Source organism: Rhinoraja longicauda, chromosome 5, assembly GCF_053455715.1.
Source record: "Rhinoraja longicauda isolate Sanriku21f chromosome 5, sRhiLon1.1, whole genome shotgun sequence".
Taxonomy (NCBI): domain Eukaryota; kingdom Metazoa; phylum Chordata; class Chondrichthyes; order Rajiformes; family Arhynchobatidae; genus Rhinoraja; species Rhinoraja longicauda.
Genome location: NC_135957.1, coordinates 24,071,515 through 24,096,599, shown reverse-complemented (window position 1 = coordinate 24,096,599; position 25,085 = coordinate 24,071,515). Strand labels below are relative to the sequence as shown.

Below are 25,085 nucleotides of genomic sequence, written 5' to 3'. Positions count from 1 at the left end.
GAATCTTTTACCCAGCGTGAAAATGTTAAAAACTAGAGGGCACAGGTTTAAGGCAAGAGGGGCAAAGTTTAAAGGAGAAATGCGGGGAAAGTTCTTTAACACAGAGGTTGGTGGGTGGCTGGAACATACTGCCAGTGGTGATGGATGCAGATACAGTGATAATGTACAAGATGCTTTTCAATAGGCACACGGATATGGAGGGATATGGATCACATGCAGGCAGATAAAATGTGGTTTATCTTGGGATCATGTTTAGCACAGACATTGTGGGCCGAAGGTCCTGTTCCTGTGCTGTACTGTTCTGTGCGGGATGGTGTTAAGAGAAGCAGGAAGGTCGGTATCCAAAGGACACAGATTCAAGGCAGCTGACAGAAGGGACAGAGGTGGCTCTTGGTTGGATTTTAAGCAGAAAGTTGTAGTTTGAAAGCTTGATGCAAGCTGATTCAATACTAGGGATTGTGTGTATATGTGAAAGGAAAACATTTAGAGAGCTATGACAAAAGGAGAAGTGAGATTAATTGCATTAGTCTATCAAAGAGTCTTAGAAATGGCTGCCTTCTGTATGATTTGAAGTAGAAGGAATATTATCTGAAGTATAGCCAAGTATTCCACAGATGTTACTGTGTCAAAGAAAATTAGTAATAAATTCAGCTGGATTCGGTCCGTCAGACGTTTAACCTTTTGCCTCTGTGTTATGTTGCTGAAGGGATGCTGTCATAGCCGTGGACCGTGCTATCGGACGAGAGACTGATGAACAAAAGCCAACCAGACGATCGCGTCTCTATGGAATAACCACGGCATACTCACAGTGCCCCCCAGGTAATGGGCACTATCCTCTGTACTCCCTCTGATCCTGCGTTTGCTGAATGTGTTGTAGAGAATTGTGTTCAGTTTTGGGCACCATGTTGTAGGAAAGATGATGTTAAGCTGGAAAGGGTGCAGAGAAGATTTATGAGGATGTTGCCAGGACTGGAGGGCCTGAGCTACAAGGAGGTTAGGGTTAGGCTAGAACCTTGTTCCTTGGATCGCATAAGAATGAGGGGTGATCTTATGAGAGGTGTAAAAAATCATGACAGGAATAGATCGGGTTGGCGCACAGTCTCTTGCCCTGAGTAGGGGAATCGAGAACCAGAGGATATAGGTTTAAGGTGAGGTGGGAAAGATTTAATGGGAACCTGAGGAGTAACCTTTTTACACAAAGGGCGGTGGGTGTATGGAACGAGCTGTCGTAGGAGGTAGTTGAGGTAGGTACTATTGCAACTTTTAAGAAACATTTAGACAGATACATGGATAGGATAGATTTAGTGGGATATATGGGCCAAATGCAAGCAGATGGAACTCATGTGGATGGGGCATGTTGGTGGGCTTGGGCATGTTGGTGGGCTTGGGCATGTTGGTGGGCTTGGGCATGTTGGTGGGCTTGGGCATGTTGGTGGGCTTGGGCATGTTGGTGGGCTTGGGCATGTTGGTGGGCTTGGGCATGTTGGTGGGCTTGGGCATGTTGGTGGGCTTGGGCATGTTGGTGGGCTTGGGCATGTTGGTGGGCTTGGGCATGTTGGTGGACTTGGGCATGTTGGTGGGCTTGGGCATGTTGGTGGGCTTGGGCATGTTGGTGGGCTTGGGCATGTTGGTGGGCTTGGGCATGTTGGGCCGGGGGAGCCTGTATCCACGCTGTATGACTCTGTGATTGACCAAATGATTTGGGTCTGGAGTTGAACTCATGCTGTTTGGGGCATTTGTTTTGGTATCATTGCTGCCTTCACTACAGATTGTCACGTGGACATGTTGTAATGCAAACTTTAGAAATACCATTCCTCTGGTTTCCCAATTTTGAATTCAAGTGCTTTGAGCTAGGCTTTTATGTTCATATAAGTCATAGAGGCAAAATTAAGCCATTCGGCCCATCAAGTCTACTCCGCCATTCAATCATGGTCGATCTATCTTTCCCTTTCAACCCCATTCTCCTGCCTTCTCCCCGTAACCTTTGACACCCTGTGTAATCAAGAACCTGTCAATATCTGCTTTAAAAATATCCAGTAACTTGGCCTCCACCGCCATCTGTGGCAATGATTCCAAAGATTCACCACCCACTGACTGAAGAAATTTCTCATCATCACCTTTCTCACCATTCTGTAAGGTTCAATGAGGTTCCCCTCATCCTTCTGAACTCCAGTGAGTAGAGGCTCAGAGCCGTCAAGAAGATTCACTCTGATCCAACAATTGATTGATTGAAAGATGCAACATTAAAACAGGCCCTTTGGCCACTTAAGTCCAAACCAACCAACCATTCACAACTAGTTCTGTGTTATCCCACTTTCACATCCATTTCCTACACACTAGATGCAATTTACAGAGGCCAATTAATCTTTAAACCCACATCTTTGGGATGTGGGAGGGAACCGGAACACCCACAGGAAACCCATGCGATCATAGGGACAACGTGCAAACTCCACACAGACAGCACCTGAGGTCCGAATCGAACTAGGGTCTCTGGCACTCTGAGGCAGCAGCGCTACCAGTTATTTCATCTTGCGTCACTGTGCTGCCCAAATCTTACTCTAAATTCTTATTGGCCTCTCACAACACCATTCTTTTGATCTCTGTAATTTCCCACAACCCTTTTTTGCTACCTTAGCTCCTTCAATTCTGCCCTCTTTACTGTCTGACATTCTAGCCTGCATGCATGCATGTCACTGTAGTTTCCAATCCTACAGCTTCCAAAGCACTGCCTAAATGCTTTCTGCCACGCCACCTTCCTCTCCTCCCTAAAACTGACCGCTTTCACCGAGCTTTGGATCACCCATCTTCATTGCTTTTTATGTAGCCTGGAGTTAGTTTGTCTGGTCACATAGCACGGAAGCAATGTCTCAACCTGTCCATGCTAAATACCAAGATGCCCATCCATTTGGCTGGTCCCATTCCATGGTGTATGACCTTGTCCCACTTGTCCACGTTTGACTCTGATCCCTGTAAACACTTCCTAACAATCTGGTGACTCCTCCCGCGGTTTCACTTGAGCATTGGTGCGATATGAAGGTGAGTTGTTGATTGCTGAAGGCACGGACATATGTGGATAATGCCTGTTTGGATTGATTTTAATAGGGCAGAACCACTGCGCTGTAAACAATGGAGGCTGCACTCATCTATGCCTGGCAACACCTGAGAGACGGTCCTGCCGTTGTCCCGATGCCGTAACATCCATCAGCTGCCTGGAGTCAAACTAACAGCTGAGTGTTTCAGGGAGATCTCATTACTGTTAAGAGTCAAACAGAAGCCAAACTCTGCCGTGAAAATTTTAAAATGCCATTTAAAAAAAATGTTTTGTCTTTTTTTACTTACCTTTTTTATTTGGATGTTAATTCACTTTTTTAAAATAAAATTACAACTGTAAATATGTTTTCTTACAGTTCACTAAATTGTATTACGAGTGATATTTAGTTTTAACTTTATGCTGCTTCACTGTACTGTCACTTTGCCGTGAATGAAGCCAACACATCAGGTATTATGTTATGCTCTGTGAAGCTTTTCAAAATATAGCAAACAAAATAAAATCCAACCTTTTTTTGTACCATTTTCTCCTTGCGAATTTTTGATCCCTACCCTGCTTTGCTACTGCTGGTACTGCTGGGGAACAGAAGCCAGAGAAGCAAGCAGACCCTGCATGGTTGGCCAGTTACCCTGATATTTCTTGCCTGTCATTATCAAACATCTCCATGTCGAGAGGCACTGAACCGCCCTCTCAACCTGTTGCCGTCCCTACGAAGGTGCTGTTGAGTGAAGCATCCTAAGATTTTAACCTGGCACCAATTAGGAATTTTGGAATTGAAGGTCATAATCTTGTGAAACTTATCTGGGGCAGTTCCTAAAATTTTGTAGCTTTCTTCCTCCCTCTTGGTTTTGGAGGTCAGGGTGACACGCCCTTGAAATAGATTCAGAGTTAAATGTAAGGATTGAACTTTAAAGTAGGTGCAGCTGCAACAAGACGGGGGACGGGGGACGGGGGGGGGAGGAGCGGGGGTTGGGTATAGGGAGGGGGGGGATTTGGTTCCCATACATCAGACTATAAAGGATGTAGGGGGAAAATGAAGTTGTTTATATGCATAAGCAAACCAGGTGCAGTGCTTAATGGAGTACAAAAGCAAGGAGGGTGTGTTAAATCTTTTCAAGTTCCTGTTTAGCCTCTGGCTAAGTATTCCTTTCGGAGATGTTTGGACCTGAATTGTGCAAGGGAATGGAAGAACTGGAGAAGATGAAAGTTCTCCTCTGAGCTGAGAGGATATCTGAGCTGAGAGGTTAGTGATTTCGGAGGTAATTGTGATTTTTGATTGAATGGACAAGAAGAAACCTCGAAATGGAGGGTGGCTCAGTTACCAGAGATCACAGTGTAAGACCATTAACAAAAACAGCTCAGGAAAACGGGGCTGTTGGAGATGACAAACCTGCAACAATCCAAAGTACCCCATCTACACTAGACCCAAGAGCTCTGGGAAACCTATTAAACTCACCAAGCCCCTGTTAAACTTGCTTGACGTCACCGAGCTCCTGTTAAACTCACCAGGGCCCCATTTTACAAGCTCCTGTTAAACTCACTGAGTTCCCATTAAATTCCCCAGTAGCCTATGTTCTGAGCTTCTGTTAAACTCACCATATCAATATTATTATTCTCTTTTGTAGTGGGGATTAAAAGTTGATGGAACAGAGAGAAACCACTTCCTCTGGAGGGGAAACCTTTGAACTTGGCCTAGGGGTGTGTGGGGGTGGGGGGGGGGGGGGGAGAGAGAGGTTCTAACCTTGAAATTGGAGCGAAACTGTTGAAGGGATGTCAGGAAGCACATCTTCACAAACTCTGTTAGGAAATAATTAAAGCTCTCCAAAATGGTTTAGGTTGGAAGCTAAATTGGATCATGATTAACTCTAGATATTTGATTTATCGAGGCTGGAATTCAGCCTTTGAGCAAGAGGATGTAGTGGGAGAGATGTGTGTCCATGTTCATTGTACAGCTAGGGAATTGTGCATTGGTGCAAGACCTAGTCAGATGCACACTCAAACAAGCATGATAGCATTCTTAATACTGCCATGATTTAAAATGAATCAAAGATGTCGGAGTTTCTGCTGGCTACAATCTCCTGAAACCTAATGGTCTGCAGTGTGAAAATGGTACAAAAATAATAATATGGCATTGAATTGAACTTATTCATATCTTTGTGCTTTGTTTTAATAATTTGGCAGTACTCAGATTTAAATGTGTAGACTTTTAAAACTTATTGCAGGATATTTTTTATCCTAAATTATTCTTTGGAAAACATAACAGTGCCACACAATATGCTCAGTTGTTGTAATGTTAACAAGATTCAATGAGATACAGATTTCTGTGAGTCACCCTCCAACTGACACATGTTAAATTGTGCAACAGACATTTCCCATTCTGTTCCAAAAGGATTGATCCTAAACTTTTGTTTTGGCACAAGTCAGTACAGAAATATAAATATTGCACTGTTAGATAGTTTAGTCTCTTTAGTTGTGGCTGGTCTTGTTTAAGTAATGATTTGGCAAATGCCAGTCTGGTCATTGGGATTTCCTTTCTTTTTGATGACTATTGCCGTGGTTCAATTGTTGTCCCATAGTTCACTTCCAGCTGATGGATGTGACATTTTGTTTTCCGTACAATCACTGCTATTGTGACAGAATCCAGTTGTGGAGACACATAAACATAGATCAGATACTTTTCTCATCCGCAGTTGTATGTACTTTACAAATACCCAGCTGTGTGCTCAAGGTCCAATGGCGCAGTCTTTCTGTCAGCAAACCTCTCTCTCAAGTAAAACACAAAGTGCTGGAGGAACTCAAATGGTCAGGCAGCACCTGTAGAGGCAACGTTGTGAATTGGGGCCCAATCATTCTGAAGAAGTGTCCCAACCCAAAACATCACCTATCTATGTACTCCAGAGATGCTGCCTGACCCGCTGAGCTACTCCAGCATTTTGTGTCTTTCCTTGGTGAACCATATCTGCAGTTCCTTGTTTCTATTAATGGTCTATTTCTTCCTTCTTGTATTTAACTAACTCAAAGCCTCCAATGCTTTGCCACCCCCACTCCCCCCAGCATCTGGCTCCAATTCTGACCATTCTCTGGCTCCAGGGGTCCTCCTTGAATTCCCAATAGATTAATGTACTTTTATGGGGTCAAACACCTCTAGTTTTGAAGTGTCCTGTTAGAAATATTCTGCTGAAATTGTGCTGACAAAATGTTTCATAATCTTAAAAACCTTTGGACACCCCACCTCTCCTGACTCCTTTCTTCTTACATGATTCCATCCTCTGGGTCAGCCTAGCTTGGCTGAAAGTCCTCTCCAAAGTGGTTTGTTAGGATCAGTGTTTTGCTTCAGGTCCATGTGAGATGAACTGATAAACTGAAGTTATCCAGTGAGCCAGGGCAGCACAGTGGCAAAGCCAGTGTGAACTGCTGGCTCCCAGCACCAGAGACCTGGGCTCGATCCTGACCTCGGGTGCGGTCTGTATCCAGCGAGGTTTCCTGGGTGCTCCTATTTTTTCCCACATCCCTAAGGTCAGTTAATTAACCACTCTAAATTGCCCCCATTTGTCAGTGAGTGGTAACATCTGGGGAGAGATGATAATAATCTGGGGAGATTGGAAAAAATGGGATTGAAGTAGTATTGTTGTAAATGGCTGGCCATCCTCTGAGAATGGAAGATTGCTTGTGATAGCTTTATCTAAGCAACATCAGTTTAAACGTAAACAGGATTAGAAGTGGTCAATAGGCTTCTCTAGTTTCAGGACTTGCAGTTACAGTGCGAGTTTTGCTTTGTCGAAATGGTCCTCCTATTTTGGCAGTGTTTCAGGACCAAACACTTAGTTCTCACATGATACTAGATTTATGAATGTGGAGAATTGATCTAAGATAGCTGTGATTGAAAGAGATCTTGTCTATTGCTGGGTTACTCTGGGTTCAGATGCTGTTCAAACAACAACCCAAAATCAATGAAACTGTTTTGCATTGATGGCAGCCTTGCAACATAAATACTCACAAGGCCAAGTGGACTGATTGATTGGGAATCTCAGAAGGCAGAATATTTAATATGGATTTTCAAAATGTCAGGTTAGATTACTATAGAAACAATTTGTATACATCCAGGGCTTTTTATTGCAGTTTTGTGAGGTAGTCCTTAGCGTTATGGATCAAAGGTCCAACATTTCTGAGTTGAGGTGCAGTAACTTTACATAATTACTGCAGACTCCAGAAGTGTTGGAAACATTGTCTCGAGTGACATAGGACAAGGGGTTTGATCAGTTATCCACAGACATAAGCAATTTATTTTGAGACCAAGCCAGATTATCTGAGGGAAGGATTTTCAACTTGATTCAAGTCAAGACTGTTCTATTGTCATATGAGAATATCCAATGTCAATATTTCAATATTCATAGTCAATATGTCAATGTCAATATGTCTCTTAATTGAAGAGCTAAGTCAAGAGTGGGTTGATACAGACCGCATGCGAAGTAGTCAGGATGGAGCCCAGGTCTCTGGTGCTGGGAGCCACCAGGTCTACTGGCTGTGTCACTGTGCTACACTGGTTCACTGAATACCTTCAGTTTATCAATTCATCTCGCATGGACCTGAAGGAAAACATTGATCCTAACAAGCCTCTTTAGAGTGGACTCTCAGCCAAGCTTGGCTGACCTAGCTGCAATCTGAAGTAAATGATTCCATCGGAGGATGGAATCATGTAGGAAGAAAGAGTGTCAGGAGAGGTGGGGTGTCTGAAGGTTTTAAAGATTATGAAACAAGTGTGTTTAATTATCATATGTACTGAAAACAGAACAATGAAATTCTTATGTGCAGCAGCAGAACAGGCAGGAGACTGGCTATGGGGACTCCTACTGCAGTTCAGGAGTGCAGCTGGAGATGACGAACCTCCAACAATTGTAGACATCTCCAGGATATGGCTGACAGCAAACCCAGAAGCTTAAAAATAAACATTATTTGCCTTTTTGGTGGAAGCACATTTCAGTCACTCTTCAACTGATTGAGAAGATGTGGCATTGTGAGGATGGACATGTTGAATAATCAATGGTAGGAGAGTGGGGTGGGCAGGGCTTCATAAAGATTGACATGTTGGTTAACAGATGGTTAAGTGGTAGGGTAGGCAGGGTATCATGTTGGATGACCAATGGTGAGAGAGTGGAGGAGGTGCAAAGCACTGTAAGGGTTGATGTAAATCAATAACTCAGTGGGCCTGGCAGCATCTCTGGGGACGAGGGGTTAGATGATGTTCAGGTTCTGAAGAAGGGTCTCGACCTGAAACATCGCTTATCCATGTTCTTCAGAGACGCCACCTGACCCGCTGAGTTACTCCAGCACTTTATTTACTTTCCAGCATCTGCAGTTCCTTGAGTCTCCATGAGGAAGATTGGTATGATGGATAACCAATGATGGGAGTCTGGGGGAAGGCCATCATGAGGATTAATGTGCTGGTTAACGAATGGTGGCGGAGTGGTAAAGTTCCAGGCTGGGTAGGAAATGCTAGGATAGGTGGAGGCAAGCACCATGATATGTTGGCTAATCAATGGGAGGGTTGGGGGAGGGGCAATGGTGGGAGAGTGGAGCATGAAAGTCATTTTATTTTGCATTGTATTTCCAGACTTTAGCATCAGCAAAACCAATGAGATGATTCTGAAGTGCAGCAGTGTGGAGCTCCCATGCAGAGCAATGGAGCATCCACCTATATGTTTGGGGTCAGTTAGAGTTATAGAACCAGTGAAACATAGCTTGGAAGCAGACCCTTCTACCCACTGAGTCTGTGCCAACCATCAATCATCCACTTTTACGCTCACTCAACCCTAACCCCCATTTTTATTCTCTAAACATTCCCATCAATCCCACTCCTCCCACGCAACATTCCACCCCTCATCCACACACCGGGACTTATTAACTGCAACCAATCAACCTACCAATCCACACATCATTTGGGTGAGAGAAATTGGAGCACCCAGGGAAATCACGCACAGTAACAGGGAGAACGTGCAAGCTTGACACCCAAAATCAGGATTGAACCAGGGTCACTGAAGCTGTGAGGCAGCGTCTCTGCTAGCTGGGCCTCTCTGGAGTGCGACTTAAACCAACCCAACAAAGCCTTGGTTTATATCAGGACAGTGAATGTGGGAGGGATGTACATGCATCACGCGCACTAAATGTTCAAAAGAAACATTTTGTGAATGCCCTAATAAAAATTTGACTCTGATCACCTAATCCCTTTTCTATATCAAGAGTCAAGTGTTTTATTGTCATATGCATTGAGAACAGAACAATGTAATTTTCACTTGCTGCTGCTTTACATGCACATTAATGCAACAGCACAACAAACAGTTAATCATACAATAATAACAGGAACACTAGGTAACAAGGCCATAATAGTCTAAACCACAGTACATAGTGCAACTAAACAAAGTCCATAGGAGATCGTTGCTGAGGTAACGGTTGGGATTGTGCAGTGTAGATCAGGAGCCTTATTCACAAAATGCTGGAGTAACTCAGCAGGTCAGGCAGCATCTCGGGAGAGAAGGAATGGGTGACGTTTCGGGTTGAGACCCTTCTTCAGACCCGAAACATCACCCATTCCTTCTCTCCCGAGATGCTGCCTGACCTGCTGAGTTACTCCAGCATTTTGTGAATAAATACCTTCGATTTGTACCAGCATCTGCAGTTATTTTCTTATACTAGATCAGGATCCTGATGGTTGATGGGAAGAAGCTGTTCTTGAACCTCGTGGTCACGGTTCTCAGGCTCCTGGAGGCTTATCCCGATGGTAGCAGTGAGTTGAGAGTGGGGCCAGGGTGGTGTGGTTCTTTGGCGATATTAACTGCCTTTAAGGCAGTGCTTCCTGTGGATCCCTTCAATGGTGGGGAAATCAGTATCTGCGACATCCACCATTTTCTGCAGCCTATGAATTAGTACAAAACAATATTTAAATGTCACCACGAATGTGGGATTTTTCCAATGACGTCACTCCATTGGAAGAGGTTTTCATGGATTTGATTTAATTCGTATTGCAATCTCACCATCGATCAGCTATGAATAGACCAGCTCAGAACAGATGTCTGGAGAATCTTTTGGCTGCATGCCCTATGAACCCAGGTTTTTAAAATCAAAAAGTTACTGGGGAAAATAAAACAAAAATATAATTCCCAACCATTTTTTGGACCTGTGGCCCTGAAAAGGATGTGCCTCCTGTTGTTTTCTGTGAAAGATGTTAAAATTCTTTCCATTAACTCTCTGCCAGGATCTAATGGTCACAAACAATCTAGGCACAATTTACAGCACTTCAATTAACCTGCCGTGCTGTGTGGCTTTGGGATGTAGGAGGAAGGCAGAGCACCCGAGGGAATCCCACCAGAGAACATGCAAACTCTGCACCAGAGATGAGGCTTGGACCTGGGCCTCGAGCACTGCGCCACCCTGAGCCCGGGGCTAGAAACTTGGAACTCGCGTGTGAGAAGGGACAACTGGACTCAGGAACCAGAGGGTGAAGGAGGAGGTGCAGTGTGTGCGGTAAAAAATGGAAACCATAGGCTGCAGAAGAGAGGGCGAGAAAACCAGGGAAAGGGAAAAAAGACAGGGATGAGAACGAAAGGGCAATCCAAAATTGCTCAGGAGGGAATAAGGTGGATAGGAGTGCTGTAGCTGAGCTGTGTGAGCAAGGGGGGGAATTTGAGTGCACTAGCGGGAGAGAAGGGAAGCACAATGGAGGATAAATAAAAAGGGTCAGTGGAGTGGTTAGCATGGGGGAACTGAGGGCAGTAGGATGTGGGGAGATGGACCACCTAGGACGGGGAGAGGGGGGAGGCATGAGGGCAGTGGGATGGTGGGGAGATGGAAAACCAAGGACCTAGGACGGGGGGGGGGGGGGGGTGAGGGCGGTAGGATGGTGGGGAGGGAAGCTAAGGGTGGTTTGGTGGGGTAAGAGGAAAGAAACCAAGTATGAAGAAGGGTCACCCATTCCTTCTCTCCCGAGATGCTGCCTGACCTGCTGAGTTACTCCAGCATTTTGTGAAGAAACCAAGTATGGTGGTTTGTGAGGAAGGTGCAGCAGGTGATAGGTTATAGTGAGGGAGTTGGTGGGTTAGAGAGAAGGGTTACTGAGGGTGTTTATGTAAGGGAAGTGGTGACAGTTTGGGGGAGAGAGACAGAGCTAGTGAGAAGCATTCTCGAATCAAAGTCAGAAGCTTGTGGTTCATTGTTAAGTGACCTTCCTCAACCCAGATTCACATAGAACGTTGCCGATTGGATGATTCACTGGAAAACCTATTTCCAGAGACATCTTTCCAGTTTGCACTGAGGATTGGCTAAAATTAACCATTTTAAGCAAACTGCACTTTCTGATTCAGGCATTGCCACAGAGCAATTTCTAACAGCTCTGATCAGTTGAAACCCATTTATCAATGTCTTGCAGCCCGCTATGTACTAGAATCTTTGAATGAGATGCCGTGAGTGGTAGTAGTGGGTGGTAGTTTGAACTGTGAGGAAGATGCTATGAGGTTGCAGGGTGACTTGGACAGGTTGTGTGAGTGGGCGGATGCAGTTTAATGTGGATAAGTGTGAGGTTATCCACTTTGGTGGTAAGAATAGGAAGACAGAGTATTATCTGAATGGTGTCAAGTTAGGAACAGGGGACGTACAACGAGATCTGGGTGTCCTAGTGCATCAGTCACTGAAAGGAAGCATGCAGGTACAGCAGGCAGTGAAGAAAGCCAATGGAATGTTGGCCTTCATAACAAGAGGAGTTGAGTATAGGAGCAAAGAGGTCCTTCTGCAGTTGTACAGGGCCCTAGTGAGACCGCACCTGGAGTACTGTGTGCAGTTTTGGTCTCCAAATTTGAGGAAGGATATTCTTGCTATTGAGGGCATGCAGCGTAGGTTTACTAGGTTAATTCCCGGAATGGCGGGACTGTCATATGTTGAAAGACTGGAGCGACTAGGCTTGTATACACTGGAATTTAGAAGGACGAGAGGAGATCTTATTGAAACGTATAAGATTATTACGGGGTTGGACACGTTAGAGGCAGGAAATATGTTCCCAATGTTGGGGGAGTCCAGAACAAGGGGCCACAGTTTAAGAATAAGGGGTAGGCCATTTAGAACTGAGATGAGGAAAAACCTTTTTCAGTCAGAGAGTTGTGAATCTGTGAAATTCTCTGCCTCAGAAGGCAGTGGAGGCCAATTCTCTGAATGCATTCAAGAGAGAGCTAGATAGAGCTCTTAAGGATAGCAGATTCAGGGGGTATGGGGAGAAGGCAGGAACGGGGTACTGATTGAGAATGATCAGCCATGATCACATTGAATGGCGGTGCTGGCTCGAAGGGCCGAATGGTCTCCTCCGGCACCTATTGTCGATTGTCTGTGATAAAGTACTTGGAAACACAATAAATTCAGACTCTAATTTTTTTTTCAATCACCGAATCAACTTTATTACAACAAACTATATTCCTAGGAAAGATGGATAACTACAAGCCAAAATCTTTTTCAGTTCTTTTTTAAAAAACGGACACTTCAAATGATTACAAAATGTGCCTAAAAATTTCACTAGCCGGACCTTGCTGTCGGTTTATTCAAGTGTTCACCCACCTTTGACAGCATCGCGTTCTCCGCCCCCATTCCACACCTAGCTTGTTGCAGCTGCACTTCTGTCAGCTGTCAAAACGGGTTTTGACAGTTCCTGTCGGACCTTGTCTTCTCCTGATCCCGGTACCTGTCTCCGGTTGACGTTGATAGTCGACAACCTAGTAAACCTGGGGACAGCATGCAACAGCGCCCGCAATAAGCTACGATACCTGGCGACAAGCCAGCTGTTGCCGAGAAATTTCTAGCAGATACATTTTTTCGCGACACGCCGAGATCCGCTACGATTCATTGAAGACTCCTCACAATCATGCCCGCGACACCCCGGCGAACGTTCGGCGACAGCCTAGTCACCGGCAGTCGCCTTAAAATCGCCTAACTGGGACATGCCCTTTACAGAGTTAGAGACCTGGGTTCAATGCTGACCTTGGTGCTGTCTGTGCAGAGTTTGTACGTTCTCCTTATGATCGTGTGGATTTCCTCCGAGTGCTCCAGTTTTCTCCGACATCTCAAAGACGTACATGTTTAGAGGTTAATTAGCTTCTATAAATTGCCCCCAGTGTGTTGGATGCGAAAATGGGATAACGTAGAGCTAATGTGAACAGGTGATCGATGGCCAGTGTGGACTTGGTGTGCCGAAAGGCCTATTTCTACTCTGTATCTCTAAACTCTAAACTAAACTATTGGATGTTAATTTTCTTAATATTCTAACACACTTTAAAGTTACTTTTTTTTAGACATTAGGCTATATTACAATACATTTTTCCATGAGGTAAGTTTGAAGGGAATGCAGCAACTAGGGCTCAGGTGAATGATTCCCGGCACGGCAACCATTCCCAGTGAGTCAAATGCCGAACCATCAGAATTTCAGAACAGTTGGATTGCGGAGTATCACGATACCGAGTAAACAGTGACAGTACCAGCCTTTTTCCCCTCAGTCAGTGTTTCCACACTGGGTCCAGGAAGTCACTTTGTCGTGTCTCTTCTGCAGGAAGGTTTTTTTCCATATGACATTAATGTCCATAAATTCATACGTCATAGTTGCAGAATGAGACCATTCGGCCCATCGATTCTATTCTCAACCCTATTCTCCTGCTTTCTCCCCAAAACCCTTGATTCCCTTACTAATCAAGAATCTGCCAATCTCCATCTTAAAAGTACCCAATGACTTAGCCTCCACTTTGGAACTTAGAAAGGTAAAAGCTCACCCCCAGGAGAATTGGAATTTGTCTATGGAACTGGTTTGCCACAATGCTGAGATCAATATTCTGCACTCTATCTTTCTCTCCGCTCCATCTATTGTACTTGAGTTTGACTTAATTGTATTTATGTACAGTATTCACTGATCTGATTGAATAGCATGCAAAACAAAGCTTTTCACTGTACCTCGTCACTACAATAAATCTAAACCTTAATGAGGAGTGCACGCAGGTTTACTACTTGAACGACATGCTGGTCATTTAGTGACCAATTCGAAGTAATTCAATAAAGTCGGGAGTTGTGGGTTTCAAAACATTTTCACCATAAGCATTTCAAGAGTGTTAAAGCTTGAAACCTAATATAATAATTATCAGGATTGGAAGAATTACTCTATAAAGATTACATGGGCAATGTCAGATTCTGTGAAGACAACAATTCAGCATTCAGGAGTTAATGTGATCTTCTTGCCACGGCTTTGTGTAATTCATAACACGGCCATCAGAGGGCCACGTTGAGCCACAAACTAAGGAGAAAACTAGGTTTGTCTCTTTCATCTCAGTGGGTTTCCTGAGTGCGGTGCTGCTGATGAGGAATGTATTTGAAGATCTGACAAACCAAGTGCATTCATCTTCACGGGGAGCTTCAAAATCCAACACAGGTAAATCACCTTTTTTTAATTCTGCAATTGTGCATTTGGAAGAAACATCTTGCCTGCAACTGCCTCGCACTGAACCTGTTCCCTCAGTCTTTGGTTTCTTATAAAGTTTACCCAATTATCCAAACACATCCAAATTTCTCTTGTTCCACTTTCCTCACCCTTTTGCACATGCTATTCAACCTGGCTTCACCCTTGAGTCTGTTCAGACCACATCACTCATGGACCTGAGCCCAGATTCAAGGCTGAAACACCCAGAGTTGGAGCCTTGCACAGTTGGATGTGCTGTCTTCCAGAGAAACCAGTTTACTGAGGCTTTGACCATCAGCCACAGAACCTATGGGCATTATTCCAAAGAGGAGAGGGGCAGTCCTCGCTTTCTGACTAAAATCTGTCCCTTCACTGAAGAGCAAAGCTAACTGGTCACAGTTATGTCGCAGGTTGTGAGATCTTGCTAACATGTTTCCTGTGTGTTATCAGTGATAAGGCCTCAGAAATACTTGAATTGTGAAATACATTGGGGTTGTGCTATGGTCATGAAGGGAAATGCAAGGCAGTAAATAGTTTTATTTTTCATTGGTGTTTATTTGGAGATGGAAATAAAAGTTACGGACTGCAAATTGGATTTTAATCTGTGAGGCTCATTATGCAATGGGCATCCATACCACCAGATGGATGGCGCTGGATCAAGGCTCTTGACCATATGCCAAAATATATGTTTTGCATGAGCCAGCATACAGTTAGTTTCCTGCTTCGCTTTTTTCCCATTAAAAATGTCACATAATTAAATAGGTTGTGACTGCAGGAATAAATAGTTTGTTCCTTTCATGATATGAATGCAGCATTTCCTGTTTCCAAAACCAGATGGAGCTCTGACTGTTCAGGCTCCTGGAAAGAAGTAATTGAGGCCATTAAAAGCAGGAGGGTCTTGTTGATGGCGCCATCGGTCACTTGAATTTCATCAAGACCACTCAGATCTACACTTCATCACAGTCCCGGTTCAAACATGGTCCAAAGAGCTGAATTGCAGAGGTGAGGAGAGAGTGGCTGCTCTGAACATCAAGGCAAGATTTGACTGAGTGGGGCATCAAAAGGCTCTGAAGCTGAAGTCAATGAGCATCTGTGGAAAGTGCTAGATCAAGAAAAATGGTTCATGGTGCAAGCTAAACCAATCGCAAATTTCCCTCTGCCTCTTGGACAGATTTAATCAAGCAGTGTTATATTACAATTTTTTTTAATCTGAAGCCTTTTTCGAGCACCAATGATTTATACTGAATTCCTATTCATTTCTGTAGCTCTGTAGTGTTTTCCATGAAATGGGAGCACTTCTACCTCACTTGATTAGTACGGGAGTCAGAGGTTATGAGGAGAGGCAGGAGAATGGGGTTAGGAGGGAAAGATAGATCAGCCATGATTGAATGGCGGAGTAGACTTGATGGGCCAAATAGCCTAATTCTTCTCCTATCACTTATGACCTTATAACCTTGGTAATATATCGCCATTATTAAAACCCCCACATTGAAACTGCACAGAAATGCTGTAATGATTTTTTAATCAATTTTCTTCAAACTAAAAAGTTCAATTTGTGTAATTTTAAAACACTCTCAAAGTATTCCCTTGAAACAAAAATCAGACAGAACAACATAATCACTTCAAAGCTCCAAAAATGTGTATACACTGTGAGGTTGAATACTAACAAATTTTTATACACTTTGGTCTCCTGTCCAAGACTAGAGACTCTCTCATTTACAACATTAACTAGTAATTGAAAATTACCATTGCGGAACTCAGAGCTGTGCTGTTTCTTCCTATTATAATTGACTGATTATTAATTGAAAAAGAAGAGAAATTGAAAAAAGAAAAGAAAAATAAAGGGTTTATGCTCACTAAAACCCAATAAATTACATCATGTGGTCACCCTTTCATTGGACTCCTCTACATTTCTTCAGGAACCAAGAATACTGAATAAAATGAATTTAAATTGCGTAGAACCAGTTATTTCGAACAATAACCCAATTATACCTTGCAAAGCTCATTGATTTAAAACCAGACACTGAAGCTTAGAATTTGGGTCACATGGTATTTCTAAAAAACAAACTCTTCATTTTTCATAACAGCCGAAAAAACATCTGTGAAAAATATCTAACATATTTTTCCAATTTAAAATGTCCGCCTTTAGATTCAAATGTTCTCCCAACACCAGATATACAAATGCACGCATTCAATAAATATTTTAAAAAACATCTCCAATAACAAAGGCACTGCTGAATAAATGGCCTTAAACTGAACCGAACAATAGCTGATTCTGAACACTAACTTATGTGCGTATATAAAATATTACTTGTTCCAACGGTTGTAGCAGAAGGAATATTGAGAATCATGGCAACACAAAGAGCCATTACATTATATGCATTTTGTTTATTCATATTTCCATCTGCACTCTACACGCGTATGTACATAATGTGAGCACATGCTTTCTCCTTTTCAAAGAGAAAGCCTGATTCACATTTCCACATTATAAATATAAACTTCACAGGATTTTCTGGTTCATTTGATCTTCTGGATGGTATGTGTGGTTGTATTGTATCCATTTCTTGACTTGAGCAAAATGTCATTCCTAACTTCAGTCTGGTATCTTGTCTATTTCTTCTACAGTCTCCTTTGGATCGTCCTCTGGAATACACTCAACATCACAGATGTTGCATATCTTTCGCAGGATTTAAGTGATTTATGTGCACACCTCTGATTGTACCTCCTGTTTTCACAAGATATCTCTTTGTATTGCATGGTTCAACTATTGCTCCAATGTCCTATTTCTCAATGTCTGATGTCGTGCATTGTTAACACTCAAACATTATCATTTTGCTTCTGTCTGAGTTACTACTTGCCTCAAGTTTTGGCTGAAGTAAATTCAATTACGTTCTGAGTCTTCCATGAGTTTGTCACTTAGCAATAATTAAGACTGAAAATTAAGCCAAGAATTAAGGTTAAAAAAATGTGCAGCTTGCTTGGCTTCATCGGTTAAGGCATTGAATATAAAAGTTAGGAAGTCATTTTGTAGCTCTATCAAACTTTCATTTGAGTACTTGGAGGGTTTTGTGAGTTCTGGTCAGCACACTATTTGAAGGGTATTTGGGCTATGGAGGGGTGTTGCTTGGATTAGAGAGTATTATCTATAAGGGGAGCTTGGACAAACTTGGATTATTTTCTCTGGAATATCGGAGGCTTAGGGGAGACCTAATCGAAGTTTATAAAATGATGAAAGGCAAAGATGGGGTAGATGGTCAAATCCTTTTCTCCGGAGTGTGTCAAAGATAGAAGGCATAGCTTTAAGATGAGGGGGGGTAAAGTTTAAAGGAGATGAATTCAAAGGGAGAACATACAAATTCCACCTAGGCACCATCCAAGGTCAGCTTCAAACCTGGGTGTGTGAAGCTGTAAAGCAGCAGCACTAACTGCTGCACCATTTTGTGAGTACTTTTCTTAAGCACTTTTAATTCGATGCATTAAACGTGCTGTGTTGTTCTTGAACTTGTCAGTGATTCCTATGGTTGTCTTAAAAATTAACAGGTTGTCACATAATATCCTGTTCAATTGCCATCATCAGATTTCTTTAACCAAATCTTTCTGTTTTAATGTAATGTTGATCTTATTGAATGACGCGATTGCTAACGTGATGAAAGAATGTGTTGTTTTTCTAAAATTCAAAATGTTGTTGAATGTTCTTTGAAAAGGGGAAGAAAGTATAGTGCAAAAAATAAGGACAGTAAGCATGGGACTCAGTATTGAGATCCGAGTCATTCTTGAAATGGGAGCAGAAAATGAATAACACAGCAGATACCAGAGCATGAGTGTTTCAAGGCAGTTCAAAGACATTGCAACACAATGGTTGCTTTTCTTCTATTATATAACTAGCAAGCTCAAGACCTTGTAATCTTTCTTGTCCTGATTTACGTTAGCAGGTTTGGAGAGAATGATGCACGAAAGCAGAGCTATTTCTATAAACTAAGACAACTAATCTCATTCATCAACACTCAAAGTCAAGGGTGAATTTGTCTTTGATTTTGGGGCAACTTTCCAAGCTTTGAGTTAGGAATTATGATGCAGATCTCTAAGACTTTGGTTAGGCTGCATTTGGAGTATTGTGTGCAGTTCTGGTCACCCCAATACAGGAAGGATGTGGAGGCTTTAGAGAACATGTAGAGGAGGTTTACTAGAATGCTGCTTGGATTAGACGGTTTCAGCTACAAGAATAATTTAGTTTAGTTTGGTTCATTTCGTCATGTGTACTGAGGTACAGTGAAGCTTTTGTTTGTGTGCAATTCAGTCAAATAAAAGACTACACATGAATACAATCAAGAATCCTGAATCCAACAGGTTGGATAGAATTGGATTGTTTTCTCTGGAACATTGGAGGTTGAGGGGAGACTTGATAGAACTATATCAAATGATGAGAGGCATAGATAAGGTAGACTGTAAGAACCCTTTTGCCAGGGTGGCATGTCCAACACTAGAGGGCTATAAGGTGAGAGGGGGAAAGTTTAATGGAGATGTGTGGGCCAAGTTTTTTACGTAGAGAGTGGTGGGGGCCTGGAATGCATTGCCAGAGGTGGTAGTGGAGGCAGACGTGATAGTGGCATTTGAGGCTTTTAGCTAGGCACATAGAAGTGCAGGGAATAGAGGGATATGGATCATGAACAGGCAGGTTTGATGTTTAACTTAGCATCGTGTTCAGTACAAACAATGTGGGCCAAAGAGATGTTCCTGTAGTGTAATGTTCTATGTTCTATGAATCATAGGATTTTGGTTCCATTCCACACAGTCCTGACGTCAATACGATGTCTGAATCTTTTTAGGCCATTCCTTGGGATAAGAGTTCCCACTTGATTTTCGTGGCTTCTGTATGGTGCACTGAGTGGTCCCATTTCACTTTTCACAGTGACCATGACTATCTCTCACTCTGCTTTCACCAGCCTGTGTTCTTCTGGAATTTTCTTGCTTGGTCTTACTATGCCACAAGTAAACTGCGTAACACACTCTTTTCCTTGATTCACAACTGCATAAAAATCAAGATTTTTCAGGTAATTTGGTAATTAGTTTGGCCAGTAAATGGAATTTGATATGGTTCAGGAAGTTCCTGTTAAAGTTTGGCCTTTATCGCTGTTCCTGTTCATGGAGAAAGGACAGGTTGTACAAGAAGATTAGGTACCTTGTTGACTCATGCCTATTCACAGATAGCTATGAGAACAAAACCCTGATATTGTATTGTAGAATCCTCAATTGTTACATTGCACGATCCAATTTCTTCTCTGTATATTCTCTACAACCTCTAACATTAATAGAGTCCACCAATAATTAATTGTGGGCCCAAATTACATCCTCTCTCATTTCCAATGAATATAATACATAACTGATTGAGCTCAGATCCAACCAAAATAAGAAGACACAATGTGCTGGAGTAACTCAGTGGGTCAGCTGTATCTCTGGAGAACATGGTTAAGTGACATCTCAGGTAGGGTCACTTCTTTAACCACTCTAGTAGTCTGAAGAAAGGTCCTGACATGAAATGTCACCCATCCATTCCCTCCACAGATGCTGCCTGACCAGTTGAGTTCCTCCAACACTTTGTGCTTTGCTCAAAATTCCAGCATCTGCATTTTCTTGTGTTGCCACTTTCATAGACTGCCACAACATCTCTGCATTTCCTGCTGAGAGCACCTTGCTTTGGAAATCTCAGACCTCTGCGAATAGTCAGAGATTGCTGTGAGGATATTCCCCTGCGAATGTAAACAGAAATGCCAGATTGCCTTAACGCATCTGGTGACGTCATGACATTTCTTTCAGCGTTGCTCGGGGATTACTGCAGTCATTCCCTGACAGCCTCTTCTATTGCTGGAGTTGGCAGGTCTCCTGGTTTCCCCGCTGCCCAGCATCTTACGCCTAGCTTGTATCTGGATAACCAGGACTTGCATTTCCCTTTGAGCGAATATGGAAGCTACCTCTCTTTCCCCGGTGCCTCTGTTTTCTCTGCAGCAGGAAGTGTGTGTTTGTGTTCTGTAGCTGCCCTGGGGAATGTGCCTTCAAAGGCTCGCACCCTTCTCTGGTTGCTAGGCAGCAATGTAGCAGGAGATGCACAAAATTGAGTGAAGTTGTAATAAAAACCATCTAGGTTCTTAGTGTATTTTATTCAGTTGTTAACCACCCTAATACCATTTCAAACTAAATTTTGTCAATTTGAATGATTTGTTTTGGCAGGAGACCCAGTTGGGAACACACTAAACCTTGCCCTTTGTTTTGAACACAACAAAAATGCATACAATCACATTTCTAAGCATTTGTCTTTCATTGAGACTCTTTCCTGGCCTCCAGCCTCAAGATTAAGTTTAACCTTTTGAGATCATGGTCACTGAGCACTTGAAACCTCCTCTGAGATACATAATTCCATCAGCTGCAAAGTGTTTTCACATTTCCTTAGGTTGTGAGAGTTACAATTTAAATTCAAGTTAAGTTTTTATTTTGGTCACTATTTATTTTGGTCACCCCGACCAAGTTTTTATTTTGGTCACCAGCCAGTGGTTCCCAACATTTTTCATCCGTTGCCGAAAATTGATCAAACATTTGGACCATATTTTAAGAGAGCATGATAAATTAATTGTGTAGGAAAATAACTGCAGATGCTAGTACAAATCGAAGGTATCACAAAATGCTGGAGTAACTCAGCAGGTCAAGCAGTATCTTGGAGAGAAGGAATGGGTGACGTTTCGGGCCGAGACCCTTCTTCAGACTCTGAAGTCTACTTTGAAGAAGTTCTCCTCCTCTCTTCGACGAGAGTTTAGCAACATGCTCTCTTGCTGCGCCCCCTCTGTGATTCCACCTGCCCTCCTACTTTACGACCACGTTTTGACCCAGACTTGCTACCACAGCCAGTCTGAAGAAGGGTCTCGACCCGAAACGTCACCCATTCTCTCCAAGATGCTGCCTAACCTGCTGAGTTACTCCAGCATTTTGTGATACCATGATAAATTAATTGATAATTGTTAAAATAATTTTAATTTTCAAAACATTTTCTTTTGGCTTTGCAGTTTAAATTTTAAATAAAAATGTAATAAATTCATTGAAAACAAAATTAAAACATGAAATAAAAGACTCACAATGAACATTGTTACAATATCGAATGCCGTCAACCAGTCTACCTGCCTGGCCCATGCTTGATGAAACATACACAATAGCTGCATCGCTGCGTGTCAACCATTTCAACAACTTGTGCTGGAATATTCCATGATATCTTAAATAAAATTTTGGACACCCTCGCGGCCCAATTTCAATCTTTTGCGGCACAATTTTTGGCAGCAGCTGGAGGTTGGAAACTAGCGATTTTCTGACCATTGCATCACTACTATGTTACTACCACCTTGCTACCATTATGAATGCAGTTGCAATGTCTCAGCATCTCCTTCAAATTGCTTTGTACCATTGTCATTTAATCAATGCTGCTCAGCAGCTTATCTCAAATAGTTTCAATTCATATTCCTTCTTCCTGCCACTCCCTAGCCCCAATATCCTCCGACAAAGGGTCTCGACCCAAAATATCACCCATTCTCTCCGGAGATTCCTTCTCTCCAGAGATACTGCCTGTCCTGCTGAGTTACTGCAGCATTTTGTGACTATCCTCTGACAATGTTTTTGCTTTTAACCTTAAAATCTCAAACACCTGTCGACTCGGGCAAAAAAAAGGTTCCCGTCTGCCTCCTCCACAAGCTCTCTAAGATGCTCAGCATTTTAATTTAATTTTATACATGGCGGAATGGACATACATAAATACATAGGCATAGATACATAGACAATAGATGCAGAAGTAGGCCATTCGGCCCTTCGAGCTAGCACTGCCATTCAATGTGATCATGGATGATCATCCACAATCAGTATCCCGTTCCTGCCTTCTCCCCGTATCCCTTGATTCTGCTAGCCCTAAGAGCTCTATCTTACTCTCTTTTGAATGCAGCCAGCGAATCTGCGTCCACTGCCTTCTGAGGCAGAGAATTCCACAAATTCACAACTCTCTGGGTGAAAAAGTTTTTCCTCATCTCAGTTCTGAATGGCCTACCACTTATTCTTAAACTGTGGCTCCTGGTTCTGGACCTCCCCAACATCGGGAACATGTTTCCCGCATCTAGCCTGTCCAATCACTTAATAATGGGGGTAAATTATTCAATGGAGAAATGCAGGAATAAACACACAAAACATTTTAGAGTCAACCCATACTTCTGGATATGCGTTACGAGTGCTATCCAGATTTAATTACAGGGAAAAGAAAGTGTAAAAACAAATAGACAAAAAAGAGGAAATAATTTACGTTGATAAAGATTACAATAACGATGTAGCCGATTAATGTTTTGATAAGTTGATGTGTCAGAGCTTATGGGAAGAAGGCAGGAGAATGGGGTTAGGAGGGGGAGATAGATCTGCCATGGTTGAATGGCGGTGTAGACTTGATGGGCCAAATGGCCTAATTCTGCTCCTATCACTTATGATCTTATGATACCATTAAGTGGGCTCGCAAAGGTCATTGTGCATTGTACATGTACCATGAACCTATGTAGGAAAATAACTGCAGATGCTGGTACAAATCGAAGGTCAGGTCACGCAGGTCAGGCAGCATCTAGGAGAGATGGAATGGGTGACGTTTTGGGTCGAGACCATGAAGAAGGATCCCTCTCTCCCAGATGCTGCCTGACCTGCTGAATTACTCCAGCATTTTGTGATACCTTGTATCATGGACCTGACTACTATATTTAGTTGCACCCACTGCAGCTTTGACTTCACATTTGCTTGGTAATGCAGGGAAGTAAGTCTGGGACCAGAACTGACTGGGGCAATTGGCTGGGGGCTCTGATGACGGCACAGGAGTTGGGATTGGCTGGGTACTGGGTTTGTAGTTGCATCTGGAGATTAGGTCTGTGGCAATAGGAAAAGAGGTTGGGAAAGGGTGTGTGGGGAAGTCATCAGGTTAATGGGGGAAGCATTTTTTTCGGTTGGGGTGGGGGAGCTCTGGGGGAGGGGAAGATAGGCTCAGACAAGTGCAGTAAGTTTTAAAAATGAGATCTTCCTAAACCAGGTTCCCAGCAGAAGCAGCTGAGAACATTGTTGTTTCAGGGGCTAAACATGGGCAAATGGGACTGGCTCAAATGGGGCATTATGGTCGGCATGGAGTTGGGGCAAAAGGAATGTTTCTGTCGAAGGTAGACACAAAATGCTGAAGTAACTCAGCGGGACAGGCAGCATCTCTGGAGAGACACTTTTCAGGAATGTTTCTGTGCTCTATGACTTTAAGGAGTGACCAATAACAGTTGCTCCTTTGGAAAATGTAAACTAATTTTTCCAGGTAACATTCCATGAAAGATAATATCACCATACACAACTAGATTCGAAATCACCTCAAGGGAACCAAGATTACTTTGCGGCTGGAAGCCCCCTGCTTAATTTTGATTCAGGTCCAAAATGGTCCCTGAGTAAAACAGAACTATTTGACAGAATTACACGCCCAGTTATTTATCCCATCAGTGTTAGTGAGAGGAAGCTTCTCCTAGATAATAATAGTGCACTTTAAAACATGCTTGTTTCAACTCAGATGGCATAAAGTGTTCAACCTTGGCACAAGGACTGGTGTGAAGATGGGTATGCTGATAGGTGAGCATACCCATGAGCATGTCCTCCACCCCCCCCCCCCCCCCCAAATCTTTGCACATCCCTAATCCTCTCCACTCGTCATTTTAATTTCATGTTTCATGTATTTTGTGTTTTTATGACTGTTGGCAGATCAATTTCCCTCCTGGGATAAATACAATTCTATCGTATTATATCTGGTGAGCTTTGGAAGAGCAGGCAAGTCGAGAGTGTTTTATTGTCATATGTCCCAGATAGAACAATGAAATTCTCACTTGCAGCAGCACAACAGAATACGTAAGCATAGTACTCTGTAAACCATATAATAAACGAGGAAAAAAAGTTCAGTGTACATATACATACATATACACACACACACACATACACCAATCAGCCAAAACATTATGACCACTGACAGGCGAAGTGAATAACATTGATTATCTTGTTACAATGGCACCTGTCAAGGGGTGGGATACATTAGGCAGCAAGTGAACAGTCAGTTCTTGAAGTTGATGTGTTGGATGCAGGAGAAATGGGCAGGAGTAAAGACCTGAGCGACTTTGACAAGGGTCAAATTGTTATGGCCAGACGACTGAGTCAGAGCATCTCTGAAACGGCAAGGCTTGTGGGGTGCTCCCGGTCAGCAGTGGTGAGTACCTACCGACAGTGGTCCGAGGAGGGACAAACCACAAACCGGCGACAGGGTGTTGGGCGCCCAAGGCTCATCGATGAGTGAGGGCAACGAAGGCTATCCCGTCTGGTCCAAACCGACAGAAAGTCTACTGTGGCACGTCACAGAAACTTTTAATGGTGGTCACGGGAGGAATATGTCACAATACACAGTGCATCACACCCTGCTGCGTATGGGGCTGCACACGGAGGACCAACAGCATATTAGGCAGGTGGTCGTAATGTTTTGGCTGATCTATATAT

At 43.0% G+C, this 25,085-nt stretch overlaps 1 protein-coding gene across 1 annotated transcript in view; it reads left to right on the top strand.

The window, feature by feature from the left end:
• Positions 1-3,551, top strand: part of nid1a (nidogen 1a) — a 96,138-nt gene extending 92,587 nt beyond the window's left edge. The window contains exons 19-20 of the mRNA XM_078399125.1: positions 707-819; positions 3,103-3,551. Coding sequence (XP_078255251.1) covers positions 707-819; positions 3,103-3,224 — 235 coding nt within the window. The 3' untranslated portion in view covers positions 3,225-3,551. The remainder of the gene's footprint in view (positions 1-706; positions 820-3,102) is intronic.
• Positions 3,552-25,085: the final 21,534 nt, after the last annotated feature.